Genomic DNA, 13,088 nt, shown 5'->3' with positions numbered 1-13,088 from the left:
CCCCCCCCCCCAGCCCCGCCCCGGGCATCGGTGCCTAGAGCCCACTGCATCAGGACCCATTGCCCTGTGCATCTCAGTGGTCAGAAGGCCCGGTTTCTCCAGAAGCCGCATCGGAGACCCCAGCCCAGAAAATAAAGCTACTGCACTGATTTTCCTGCGCGCTGGGGGCCTCACTCCAGCGCGGCACGCCTCCAGTGCGTAACCTAATACTGCCGCGGGTGACTCCGTCCCGGGTGACGTCACACCATCGCCCCGCCCTCTCCTCAATACCCTCCGGGCCTCCCAGAGAAAAGGGGCGCTTGTTCTTTCCTAAAGGGGCCTGGCCTTCAGAGGGCGGGACCCTGCATGTCTTGGCCTTCGATTGGACCAGCCCTCGCCAGCGCGGCCTCGAGATTGGTCGGTTTGTGCTCCTCTCCCCTCCCTCTTCGAGGCTTCCGCTTCCGGTTCTGACGGACGCTTCGGCCGTAACGATGATCGGGGACATCCTGCTGTTCGGGTAATTAGGGGGGGCCAGAGGCTGGGGTAGGAAGGATAAGAGGGACAAGGGGAGGCCCAGGTAACCTCATTCTCCCTTCGCAGGACGCTGCTGATGAACGCCGGGGCGGTGCTCAACTTTAAGCTGTGAGTAGGCCGCTTTGGATCGCGGCTCCACCCAGGGGACCCGTAGACCCGCCCCCACGAGCGTGAGCCCGCCCCAAGTCGTAGGCCACGCCCCCAAGCCCCAGCCAGCCCTCTGGCCACGCCTCCTTCCTGGTCTGTCCTTCTGTGACCCTGCGCTCCATGGTGACTTGAAATCAAGACTTTTCGTTTCCGGCGATCTCCCTTCTTGCATCCCGGAGAGCCTCCGGCCGGTCCCCCCAGAGTTCTTAGCCTTCCTTCGTACCCACAGACTAACCTCTCCACCTTGGTGGCTGCAGGCCTTGCTGTGATTGGCCGGTAGATGATGGTCCAAAGGGGCATTAAACCCCCCGAGGTCACCAAGTCCGCTGCAGGGCTAGAGCTGAAACGGTGTCCGAGGCCCTCTGAGCTGAGGGTCAGGGCCAGAGGACTGAGTGGTCTTTATGTCCCACCGAAAGTGGATACTGTCTGTTCCTCTTTGTAGGAAAAAGAAGGACACGCAGGGCTTTGGGGAGGAGTCGAGGGAGCCCAGCACAGGTAAGACCTCCTTTCTGGACTCTGAAATTAGTCCATTCAGAGAGGACAATTTGTTCTTACCAAGCCCCAACTCAGTTTTCTTTTTAATAATCTGTGTGTGTGTGTGTGTGTGTGTCTGTGTGTGTATGTGTGTGCGTGTGTGATTGTGTGTGAGAGAGAGAGAGAGTTGGGCCTGAGGATGTGCTGTTCCTTTTGTTCACCTCTGTCGACCTTCTTTCTCCTGCTAACCCTCCCCGCATAAGTCAGAACTCATATAACTTCGTACAGTTAGAATTTTCCTTTATGTATGATACCATGTGGCTAATATTTGCCCCTCACACTTGCTCCAACTTGTTTTGGCCCATTTCTGTGCCCTTTTGGTGCCAGTCTTCCAGCATGAATGAATGAATGAACGAACGAGCAACTGAACAGCCTCACAAGTAGCTATTGCTTTCAGAGTACTGCAGACCTGTTTTTTCTTTTTTAATTAGATGCCAACATTAGCTTTCAAATAAATCAGATGTCACGTAAAAATTCAGTTGTCTGAATTTTCAAGAAAATTTTTCAAGAAAAATCTGAACATCCTACAGCTCAGGGTTCAAGCAACCTCTTGGCACCTGTTGGGTGAAGTTGAGAAAAACAGGACCCCGTTGAAGCAGGGCCTGTGGCCTCTACTCGTCCCAGCCCCTCATCGTGATATCATTTCACCTGCCTGGCCTCTGGAGGCCCTAAGTTTGACACTTCTTGCTGAATTTATTCATGTGACTGTTTGAGACATGAGACGTGTACATGACTACTGTGTCCATACATTTATTCATTCACCAAGCATTATTGAGCACCTGTCACATGCCAGCCACTGTGCTGGATGCTGGGGACACAGCAGGGAGCAGCCAAGGCGGTGGGTGCTATGATGGAGCATTACGTAGGGACAATAGGAACCCTGAGGGGCAGTGAATTTGATGACAGTCTGACAGCTCCCTTTTATCGGGGGCCTACCTGGTGGCGGCTGCCCCCTTAGGTGCTTCCTATGGGTATTTCCCCTCCGTCTCCACCCCTAAAAGGTAAAGGGCATTTTCCCATTTTATAGGTGTGGAAACTGAGGTTCAGGCTTGTGGCTTGACTTGCTTGTGGTCACATAGTAAACCAGTGACAGCCTCTTGATTGGAACCTGGCTTTTTCGGACCCCGCAGGTTGTACCCTCAGTCACTAGACCATCCATCCATTCATTCTTTTGTTCATACATCCATTCATTCAGCAGCTATGTGTATATTGCTTACTCACTCTGTGGAAGGTACTACACCAACTCCTGGGGCTGTGGTCTATAGATCTAAATCGGAGCTGGGGTGGGTAGGATGTGGGAGGGCTTGGTGGTGGTGAGAGTGTCCACGATAAGGACAGTCACAACAGTGGCTTCCTTGTGATCAGGGGCTCTGTGCACGTCTCCTTCCAGCTAGTAATCTTGTGCTTGTTGCTGCTGCTGCAGAAAATGCCCCTCTCCCTGTGCCTGGCTGACCCCCTGACACAGTAGTGGCTGCATTTGTTGAGAGCTGTGTGCCAGGCACTGTGCTGAGGTCTTCCTAGTTGCCCATTACCCCCATTTACACAGGAGGAAGCTAGGGCATTTATAGGCCAGGGGCTGACCAAGGTCACCTGTGTGGAAGGGCAGTAAACTCCTGCCCAAGTTTAAGGTCGGAGCTTATACACTTCCTCGAAGCACTTAACCCCCGCTCCCCAGCATGGGCTAGGTTGGATGCCCCCTTTGTATGCTCCCATGGCACTTGTCATGGTGAATAATCAGGTGTGTGATTAACTTGTTTAGTATTTGTCCTCCGTGTGAGCTCCTTAGGGCAGGGATGCCTGTCTCGTTTCTCCCTGTATCCCCTGCACTTGGCTGCTGCCTGGAACAAATGGCCTTTAGTTAGCACCCGTTGATGGCAGGAGAGCCTGTTTTTTTGTTTTTGTTTTGTTTTGTTTTGTTTTGTTTTTTGATGCTGGGCTCAAGGAAGGGCCTTGCGAGCACTGCCTCTCAGACATGCTGGGGATGGACCCGCGTTTGACATCTGCAGTCTGGGCTGAGCTGCACGTGGCTGTCCCAGTGGGTTGAACAATACCGGACTCATCTAAGCTGCGTTCAGCAAGTCCGTGTGCTCATCTGGTGCTTGGATGATGCAGTGATGCCAGATGGCTGTCATATCGGGTGGCCGTGTAAATTTCTGAGCTCCTGCCTGGTATTTTCTGTACTTAATGGACAGCCGTGGTCTAGAGATGACATTTTGGGTAGCATGCTTGTAGGTTACCCTATCTGGACCCGTTCATTTCATTCTGGAGGATTAGTAAGGGAGGATGATTGACTTAAAACCCTGAAGGAGGGTTCTGGAACCGACATCTCTGGAGTCTCATCGTACCAAGCTGTTTCCTCTCGAAATGGGTTCTGCTCTGTGGCATCGGGGAACTAGAGTGAATCATCATCAAAACAGAACTCCCCTTTTACTTGCCTGAATTAGTGTCCTTTTTCAGCTGCAAACACTGAAAACCCAGCCAAAGGGTAAGGCAAGTTGAAACCTCCCAAGGGTAGGACGGTTCTCAGGCACACCTGGATTCAGGGCTCATACCAGCCGCCCTGCATGCAATCCTCTCCTTGTCTTTCTGGGTTGGTTTTACTCTCAGGCTGCTTGTTTTTACAAAGGTGACCCGAGAGCAGGGCTTGGCACATTTTTCTGTAAAGGGACAGATCATAAACATTTTAGGCTTTGTGGGTCATACCTTCTTTCTCTCTCTCTCTGTCTCTTTTTTTTTTTTTTTTTTTTTTTAGTGCTTATTTACTTATTTTGAGAGGGAGAGAGACCACGTGTGCGCACGAGCTGGGGAGGGGCGGAGAGAGAGGGAGACAGAATCCCAAGCAGGCTCTGCATTGCCGTCAGCGCAAGCCTGACGCGGGGCTGGAACTCACAAACTGGGAGATAGATCGTGACCTGAGCCCAAATCAAGAGTCGGATGCTTAACCAACCGAGCCACCCAGGTGCCCTGTGGGTCGTACCTTCTCTGGTGCCGCATCTCAGCTTCGTTCCTTGAAAGCAGCCACGGCAAATCCAGGCATACCTTGTTTTATTGTGCCTTGCAGAGAATTTTTGTTTTTTACAAACTGAAGGTGTGTGGCCACCCTGAGCGAGCAGGTCTGTTGGCACAATTTTCCCAACAGCATTTGCCCACTTTGTGTGTGTCGTATTTTGGTAATTCTAGCAGGTTTTCACATTTTTTCATTGTTATATTTGTTTCGGTGATCAGTGATTATGACTTGCTGAGAGCTCAGATGATGGTTAGCATTTGTTAGCAGTATTTTTTTTTTTTTTTTTTTTTTGAGAGGGATAGTGTGCGTGCACTCGGGGAGAGGGAGAGAGAGAATTTTTTTAAAAAATATATTTTTTTTTTTTTTTAATTTTTTTTTCAACGTTTATTCATCTTTGGGACAGAGAGAGACAGAGCATGAACGGGGGAGGGGCAGAGAGAGAGGGAGACACAGAATCGGAAACAGGCTCCAGGCTCTGAGCCATCAGCCCAGAGCCTGACGCGGGGCTCGAACTCACGGAGCGCGAGATCGTGACCTGGCTGAAGTCGGACGCTTAACCGACTGCGCCACCCAGGCGCCCCTTAAAAAATATTTTAATGTGTTTATTTTTGAGGGAGAGGAGAGACGGAGTGCAAGTAGGGGAGGGGCAGAGAGAGGGGGAAACACAGAAACCCAAGCAGGCTCCAGACTGAGCTGTCAGCACAGAGCCTGACACAGGGCTCAAACTCACGAACTCTGAGATCATGACCTGAGCTGAAGTCGGCCACTTTACCGACTGAGCCACCCAGGTGCCCCGGGAGACAGAGAATCTTTAGCAGGTTCCATGCCCAACTTGGAGCCCTATGGGGGGCTTGACTCTAGACCCTGAGATCATGACCTGAGCCAGAATGAAGAGTTGGATGCTTAACTGATTGAGCCACCCAGGCACCCCAGCAATATATATATTTTTAAAGTTTATTTATTTTGAGAGAGAGAGAGAGCAAGTGAAGGGGAAGGGCAAAAAGAGAGGATCCCCAGCAGATGTGGGGCTCGAACTCCCGAACTGGGAGATCATGACACAAGCCGAAACCAAGAGCCAGATGGATGTTCAACCGAGCATCAAGCCATCTATACACCCACCAATAATTTTTAAATTAATGCATTTACATTATTTTTTAGATGTAATGCTGCTGCATATTTAATAGACTATAGTATAGTGTAAACGTAACTTTTATATGCACTGGGAAGCCAAAAAAATCATTTGACTTGCTTTATTGCAGTGGTCTGGAGCCGGAACCAAATCAACAATAGCTCTGAGGTTTATCTCCTATATATAAATGAGGGGGCATGGGTGTATTTTGATAAAACTTATTTATAGACACTGAAATATGAATTTTATGTAACGTTTGTGTCTCACAAAATACTCCTTTGATTTTTTTTAACCATTAAAAAGTATCAAAGATATTCTTAGTTAACAGGCCATATAGAAACAGGCGGGAGGGGCTGGCTTTGGCCCATGGGCCACAGTTTGCCAATCTCTGACCCAAAGGACTGGGCTTACAACTTCCTAGCCCAGAAAGATGGACAGGAAGCAAATGCCTCCTTCCCAGTGGTTGAGACAAAAATCTCAGGACTGACTCTCATTGGGTAGACTTGGGTCACATGTTCCCTCCCTGAGCCAATCAGAGACTGGGGACTGGGTGCTCTCAGGGGTTGGTCAGTGGCAGCTACTGCCAGAATGCCAAGGGTCAGGGAGCAGAGGCGACCCACAGGGAAAGCCATGCTGCCCCTGGAACGTGGGGTGGGGTAGTGGGATGGGGGTGGGCGGAAACTGCAGAAGCACACTGCAGCCGTGACAGCAGACATGTGAGCCGTGCTTGTAAAAATGCTTTCTGCCTTTGCAGGTGACAACATCCGGGAGTTCCTACTGAGCCTCAGATACTTCCGCATCTTCATTGCGCTGTGGAATGTCTTCATGATGTTCTGCATGATCGTGTAAGTCCAGCCTGCCTGTCCCCTTCCGTGTCATCCTCAGTGTCGTTCTCCAGATCGACCCACCTGATGGTCATTCCCTGTCTCCTCTGTCGGCACTTTTGTGTCACGCTTTCTGCTTTCAAAATAAGAACTCTCCCAGGGTCTACACGGGTTAGACTGTGTCACTGTGGTCTAGGCCAGAGCTTTGACCGGAACACGGTGTTCTCCAAGTCCTGGCTGTTTCTGGTACCTCCGCAGAGGCTGCCAAGAGATACCTTCCCTCGAGCCTTGGCCCTGTTACCTCTTGCCAGTGTTTAGTGTATGCTCGGTGTCTTGCCAGGGTGGAAAATGTGGCTTGAATGACCAGTGTGCTGCTGGGTCCCTGCTTCCTGACTTGCTGGAAGCCAGCAGAAGGGTTTCAGACTTTTTTCTGTTTTCGTGCCCATTTTTCATTTCCTCATTAGGCTTAACAAATCTAATGGGATTGGTTTTCCTCCCAGCAGCGGGGCCTTAATTTTGATTCTGCTATTAATGAATTGTGAGACTCTAGTAAACAGACTTGGGAAAAACAGTAGGAGAATCTGGCATTTTGTCCATGCTGGGCTGGTCCCTTGCTTCACCCTAAAGAGGGAGAGAAGGAAAATCGACTGTCCTGAATAATTGAGATGCTGAATTTAGGGTTGCTGGGGGGACCTTGTGCCAGTCCAGTGGCTGTTAGAGATGGACTTAGGACTTAGGAGATGGGGGGGAGGGGGGGTTCACTGTGTCACTGGAAAGTGTTTTAGAGCCCAGAATGAGGACCGCAATGTATGCCCAGAGAGGCCCTCTTTGGGAGCTCGGTTGAGGCCTGTCCAGGTACAAAGAGGGCTCGTGAAGAGCCCAGGGGATTTGCAGAAGAGCATGGGAAGCATAACTAAGATTCACAGGAGGTAGAACAGTGTTGGGGGTGCTCCTCCAGCCTCGGTCTTTCCATGTTCCCACCTATTCATTCATTCATTCATTCCTTCATTCATTCACAACTATCCAGCACGGGCTGTGCCTTGGGCTTATAGCTGAGACCAAGACAGCCATAGTCCTTGCCATCAGTGAATGCACACAGTATAGCAGATGGGACAGGGACAGAAAACAAATAAATAGGAAAACCTCACTCATGAGGCAAATGGGAGGCTCTCAGTTTGGGAAATGGTCGGGAAGAGCCTCTCTGAGAAGTGCTGTTTAAATCAAAACCTAAAGAACGAGAGGCAGCCTTGCCATCTGCAGAACCGAAGAGAAGCACAGTAGCACTGGACGTAGCACGCGCGAAGGTCCTGGGGCAGGGGCGAGCTCGGTGTGTTTTTTTTTTTTTTTATTTTTTTTTTATTTTTTATTTTTTTTTTTTATGAAATTTATTGACAAATTGGTTTCCATACAACACCCAGTGCTCATCCCAAAAGGTGCCCTCCTCAATACCCATCACCCACCCTCCCCTCCCTCCCACCCCCCATCAACCCTCAGTTTGTTCTCAGTTTTTAACAGTCTCTTATGCTTTGGCTCTCTCCCACTCTAACCTCTTTTTTTTTTTTTTCCTTCCCCTCCCCCATGGGTTCCTGTTAAGTTTCTCAGGATGCTCGGTGTGTTTTTATCATTTTGTTCTTTTCTGTCCAGCGGCTTCATCATCCTTCTCTCCCAGCTAGCTTCCTTTACTGCTCCTCTGCTGGCCGGTGACCAGGATGGTAGTAGCCTCAGGCTCTGTGACGTTCCAGCTTGGCCCAAGGCTGGCTTAGTCTGTAGCCTAGTGTGCTGATTCTGCTTCCTGAGAGCAGAGCCTGATTGGCCTAGCTTGGTGTCACCCAGGTCCTGCTAGATTGGGGTTGTCCTGGTGCCGGCAGAATCACTTAGGTTGAGTCAGGGAACCACAGCCCTTGGGCCATATCTATTTCCTGGTTTTCCTGATGTTTTATTGTCATGCGGCCACACCCATTTCTGTGACTGCTTTTGGTTACCGTGGAGCGCTTGAAACCTTGTGATGGAAACCGCCTGGCCTGCAAAGCCCAAACTACTTACAGTGCCACTTGCTACACAGGGAGTGTGCCGACCCCTGACCTAGGCCGGCTCTTCCAGTAGGGGCCACAGGGAGGGAAGATCTTTTTCAGAAAGGGCCCTGTCAGGGAGGCAGTGACCGGCTTTCCCAGGATATTAAAAAACTGGAAATCACCTCGGCTCCGGTCGTCATCCCGGGGTCGTGGGTTCATGCCCCGCATCAGGCTCTGTGCCGAGCCTGGAGCCTGCTTCAGATTCTCTTTCTCTCCCTCTGCCCACCCCCCCCCCCATGTGCTTGCTCTGTCTCTCAACAATAAATAAAATAAGGGCTTAGATGTGTTCAAAGTAACAAAGGCTTTTTAAATAATAAAAGCTGTTCTACTTTTGCAACAAAAAAAACGAAACAAAACTGGAAATCACCTAAATGTCCAAGAACAGGGGAATAGTCAGGTAATTCAAAGGACGCCCGTACGACTGTTATGCTACCGTCACTGATGGTGTGCTAAAACTTCTGTCTATACAGGGGAGTGTTCTGAAAGCAAAGGCGGCTGGATGTCACTTAAATGCGCACTCTGGCCTCAGTTGTGATTTGCACGCGGTAAACATTAAATAAATGCCGGAAGTGTGTGGGGAGACTTCCAGGCAGGGAGTTGGACGGATCTACTCCAGGCTGTCCGCAGACGTGACCATGCTCAGAGGTTACCATGCTGTGACCGCTGACGAGGTTAACAGGGCCTGAGGGGATGGTTCACAGTTCCCTGCACCCACTTCTGTATTGCTTGAGCTGAGCTACTTTGGAATTTTTAAAAAGGCACGAAAAACTTGAAATACAGAGAGAAACGTGCCTGAAGGTTTAGGGACCGAGAGTATTACCGTCTGCAGCTTAACTTGGGAACACATCAAAGATAAGGGAGACAGATTGACAGGTGCCCTGTACAACAGAGTGTTAATTGCAGAGTGGAGGTGGTGTATATGTGGGTGTTCACTGAACCATTCTGTTAAGTCTTCTCTACGTTGCAATCTTCATACTGAAGTATTGGGGAGAGGAAGACCGGGAGAACACGAGCGTGTAAAACCACGGAAAAGGATGAACAAGTACAAAAAAAGTGCAAGTTGGTGTTCACAACTCAGTGTTTTGTCGTATATTCACAGGGTTGTGAAACCACCACGGCCATCTAATTCTAGAACGTTTTCATCACCCCCGAAAGGGAAACCTCGGACCCATTAAGCAGTTCCTGCCTGTTCTCCCCTCCCTCCAGCTTTCTTGATGGATCTGCCTGTTCTGGGTATTTCACATAAATGGAATCGCAACAGTGTGTGGCCCCTTCTGTGTCTGGCTTCTTTCACTCAGCGTGATGTCTCGTAGGTTCCGACATGCCGTGGCATGTCAACACTGCATTCCTTTCTGTGGCCAAAGAATAGTCCATTGTATGGCTGCGCCTCGGCTTGTTTTTGTATCCATCCGTTGATGGCTATCTGGGATGTTTCCATTTTTCGGCTGTCTCCAGCATTGTTGATACAAACATTGGCGCACACGTTTTCGAGGCTGTCTGGTAAATACCGAGGAGTGAGATTGCTGGGTCTTAGGGTCACTCTATATTTATCCTTTTGAGCTTCTGCCAGACTATTTTTTAAAGTCGCTGCAGTAGTGTGCCTTCCCACCAGGAGCGTACGATGGTTCCAGTTTCCCCACACCCTTGCCAACGCTTGCGATTGTCGGTCTTTTTGATGAGAGCCGAGCCGTCTTAGCGGATGTAAGGGTTGATTTGCATTTCCCTGATGGTGAATGACGTCGAGCGTCTTGTCATGTGCCTATTGGTCATTTCTGTATCTTCTCTGGAAAAATGTGTAGATCCTTTGTCCATTTCTTAGTTGGGTTATTACTGAGTTGTAAGAGTTCTTTTTATAGTGTGGATCCCAGTCCCTTATCAGATATGTGATTTGCAAGTGTTTTCTCCCATTCTGGGAGTTGTCTTTTCAATTTCTTGATGGTGTCCTTTGAAGCACAAAAAAAATCTTAGTTTTGGTAGACTCCAATCTATTTCTCCTTCTGTCACTGGTGCTTTTTGTGTAATAGCTAAGGAATTGTTGCCTAGCCCGAGGTCATGGAGATTTAAGCCTAAGTTTTCTTTTCTTCTTTTTTTTTTTTTTTAAAAAGTGTATTTATTTATTTTGAGAGAGAGAGCATGCAAGCAGGGGAGGGGTAGAGAGAGAGAGGGAGAGAGAGAACCTCAAGTAGGCTCCACGCTGTCAGCGCAAAGCCCGAAGCAGGGCTCAAACTCACAAACTGCAAGATCGTGACCTGAGCCAAAATCAAGAGTCAGATGCTCAACCGACTGAGCCACCCAGGCACCTGTAGGCCTAAGTTTTCTTTTAAGAGTTTTCTAATTTTAATTTTAATAGTTAGGTCTGTGATCCACTTTGAGTTAATTCTTGTAGATGGTGTGAGGTAGGGATCCAGCTTCATTCTTTTGCATATGTCGTAATCCAGTTGGTCCTGCACTTTCTGTTGTCCTTTTTTTTCAAAAAGGCTTTTTATTTTGGAAAAAGTTTGGATTTATAGAAATATCGTAAAGGTAACAGAGTTCCGTGTGTGTGTGTGTGTGTGTGTGTGTGTGTGTGTGTGTATATTTTAAGTTTATTTTCAGAGAGAGAGAGAGTGCATGCGTGCACACACATGAGAGTAGGGAAGGGGCAGAGAGAGAGGGAGAGGGAGAATCCCAAGCAAGCACGCTCCACACTGTCAGCACAGAGCCCGATGCAGGGCTCGAACTCAGGAACCGTGAGGTCATGACCTAAGCCGAAATCAAAAGTCAGATGCTTAACCGACTGAGCCACCCAGGCAAACCCCCACCATATATATCTTTTTAACAGCCCTGTGGTTTTCCCCAGTAAACCTCTATCATAACTTACATACCCATTCTCAACTTCATGGACATTTGTACAGTTTCCAAGCCTTCCCTGTTCAGGATTTCCTTCACTGGAATAACGTTAATATCTTTTTTTTTTTTTTAATTTATGAAAGTCATCACTGACTGGCAGTAATAGAGAATGGGCTAAAATGTTACAGATTCTGATGAAGTAGATACTTTGTTAAATAGCTTTCTTCTTTTTAAAATGTACTGTTTGGGGGTGCCTGGGTGGCTCAGGCGGTTAAGCTCCGACTTCAGCTCAGGTCGTGATCTCACACTCCGTGAGTTCAAGCCCCGCGTCAGGCTCTGTGCTGACAGCTCAGAGCCTGGAGCCTGCTTCGGATTCTGTGTCTCCCCCTCTCTCTTCCCCTCCCCTGCTCATGCTCTGTCTCTGTCTCAAAATAAATAAAAACATTAAAAAAAAATAAAATGTACTGTTTGGTAGTGTTAAGTATGTTCACGTTGCATAACAGAAAAATCACTTACAAAATTATAAAGGATACAAAATAATCTTAATAGTAACATAAAAAATCTTCTGAAAGTGTTTTCAGAGCAATAGCTTTGCTTTGTTCGCATCTTCATGTACATTTCTGCCCTCCGACTTTTCCAGGCTGTTTGGCTCCTGAGCCCCAGATATACGCCTTCCCGGGAACCAGGAACCAGGAACCAGGAACCATCTTCCCAGATGCCGGGTCTCCCTTCCTCCGTTCCTGATGACTTCAAGAATGGTTTTGACTGGAAAACCAGCGATCTTCCCAGAAAGCCCAAGTTCGTGGTGGGTGGAAAAAAATGTTCGCCAAGCTGCACACGGTTTCCCAGCCACGTCATTGTTTTCTTTTCAAAGATCTTTTCACTTTGGTCTCTCCTCTGAAATGCTGACTACTTAAGGAGTTTGAGGAGGGCTTATGGAAGGGGAATGTGATAACATTGCATTCCCTACGGATAAAAGAACATGTCTAGATTGCTTTTTTAGATTGGAATTCCTCTTCTTCCAAGCTTCCGCTAGAAACCCATTTCTGGATATTTCTCCGTTTATTTTTAACAACCATCCTTTTTGGTTCCAACTACCCAAGTTTTGAAAAAATCATTTTTATCCAGGGATCTGAAACAGAAGGGTTGGCTTTTGAGTTTGATGGAACCTCTTTACTGGACTGTATTTACGAATAACAAGCAAGTTCATTGTTGCTGGGCCTGTGTCCAAATTCCTTTCCTGTCTCGATGGGCTCTGCTTGGCCACTCAGTGCAGCTGAGGTCATCCCTAGGACTTTAAGGGTGAAGTATTACCGATTCCCATGGAAGAGAGGTACAGAGCAGGCAGATGTGGGTGTTAGGAGAAACTTCGCCTTGCCTTGAAGCCCTCTGTTAAAGTCACTTTTGGGGCCATTAATTGTATCATTTTCGGAACGAGGGTGCCGTCCATGGGGGGTATCAGGACCCAGTTCTCAAAGTTTGGAATTCCGGGTCTGATTTTCAAGTGAGTGATTTCAAGGTTGAAAATCAAGAAGCCTCACTCGAGGAAATCTAGCATTTTGCACAGAATCTTCATTGAAAGGGAGGCCTTTTATTGCCAAGACAAAATGCCGGTGGTCAGCACCCAGATCCTGCCGGTGTTTGATTTGTTCGTTGTGGTTTTTGAAATCCTGATTTGTAGGTAAACCTGACGGGAGGAAGAAGTAACCAAGTAAACCTGTAGACTTGCAGAACTGAGTCGCATTGAAAATAAAGCTCATTTCTAAAAAGGATCTTTTGTTTATATATTTTTTAACCAAGAAGTTAGTTGACTTCCAGCCCGAGTTGTTGTGAACTACACTGTGGGGAACACTGAGGATTCATTTCGGAGGCTGTCAAAAAGTCAGAAAAGAGGCAATATTTAGGTTTCCCTTTTGAGATTTTGCGTGAATAAATGTGCGGCTGGAATTGGGCCAATGTGATTTTTGACCCGGCCACTCTTGGCGGTATAGAAAGAGCCGGTGACAGCAGCGGGGTTTTGCTAGACTAGGGTC

The 13,088-nt window shown here is 48.2% G+C and overlaps 1 protein-coding gene across 1 annotated transcript; it reads left to right on the top strand.

Moving 5' to 3' along the window:
* Positions 1-417: 417 nt before the first annotated feature.
* SMIM7 (small integral membrane protein 7) lies at positions 418-12,827 on the top strand. Its single transcript, XM_030303664.1, has 5 exons — positions 418-496; positions 580-621; positions 1,103-1,155; positions 6,085-6,175; positions 11,696-12,827. Exons 1-5 carry the CDS (start codon positions 471-473, stop codon positions 11,709-11,711), a joined length of 228 nt encoding a protein of 75 aa, XP_030159524.1. The 5' UTR covers positions 418-470; the 3' UTR covers positions 11,712-12,827.
* The last annotated feature ends 261 nt before the right edge of the window (positions 12,828-13,088 follow it).

Source organism: Lynx canadensis, chromosome A2 (genome assembly GCF_007474595.2).
Source record: "Lynx canadensis isolate LIC74 chromosome A2, mLynCan4.pri.v2, whole genome shotgun sequence".
In the NCBI taxonomy this organism is placed as follows: domain Eukaryota; kingdom Metazoa; phylum Chordata; class Mammalia; order Carnivora; family Felidae; genus Lynx; species Lynx canadensis.
This window is presented reverse-complemented; position numbering and strand designations above follow the sequence as displayed.

What these genes read in the sequence shown, in the direction of transcription:
- SMIM7 (XM_030303664.1), top strand. Translation starts at nt 471, where the DNA reads ATGATCGGGGACATCCTGCTGTTCGG. An exon ending in GGGGACATCCTGCTGTTCGG is followed by an intron (nt 497 to 579) that starts GTAATTAGGGGG and finishes CTCCCTTCGCAG; the next exon opens with GACGCTGCTGATGAACGCCG. An exon ending in GCGGTGCTCAACTTTAAGCT is followed by an intron (nt 622 to 1,102) that starts GTGAGTAGGCCG and finishes TCCTCTTTGTAG; the next exon opens with GAAAAAGAAGGACACGCAGG.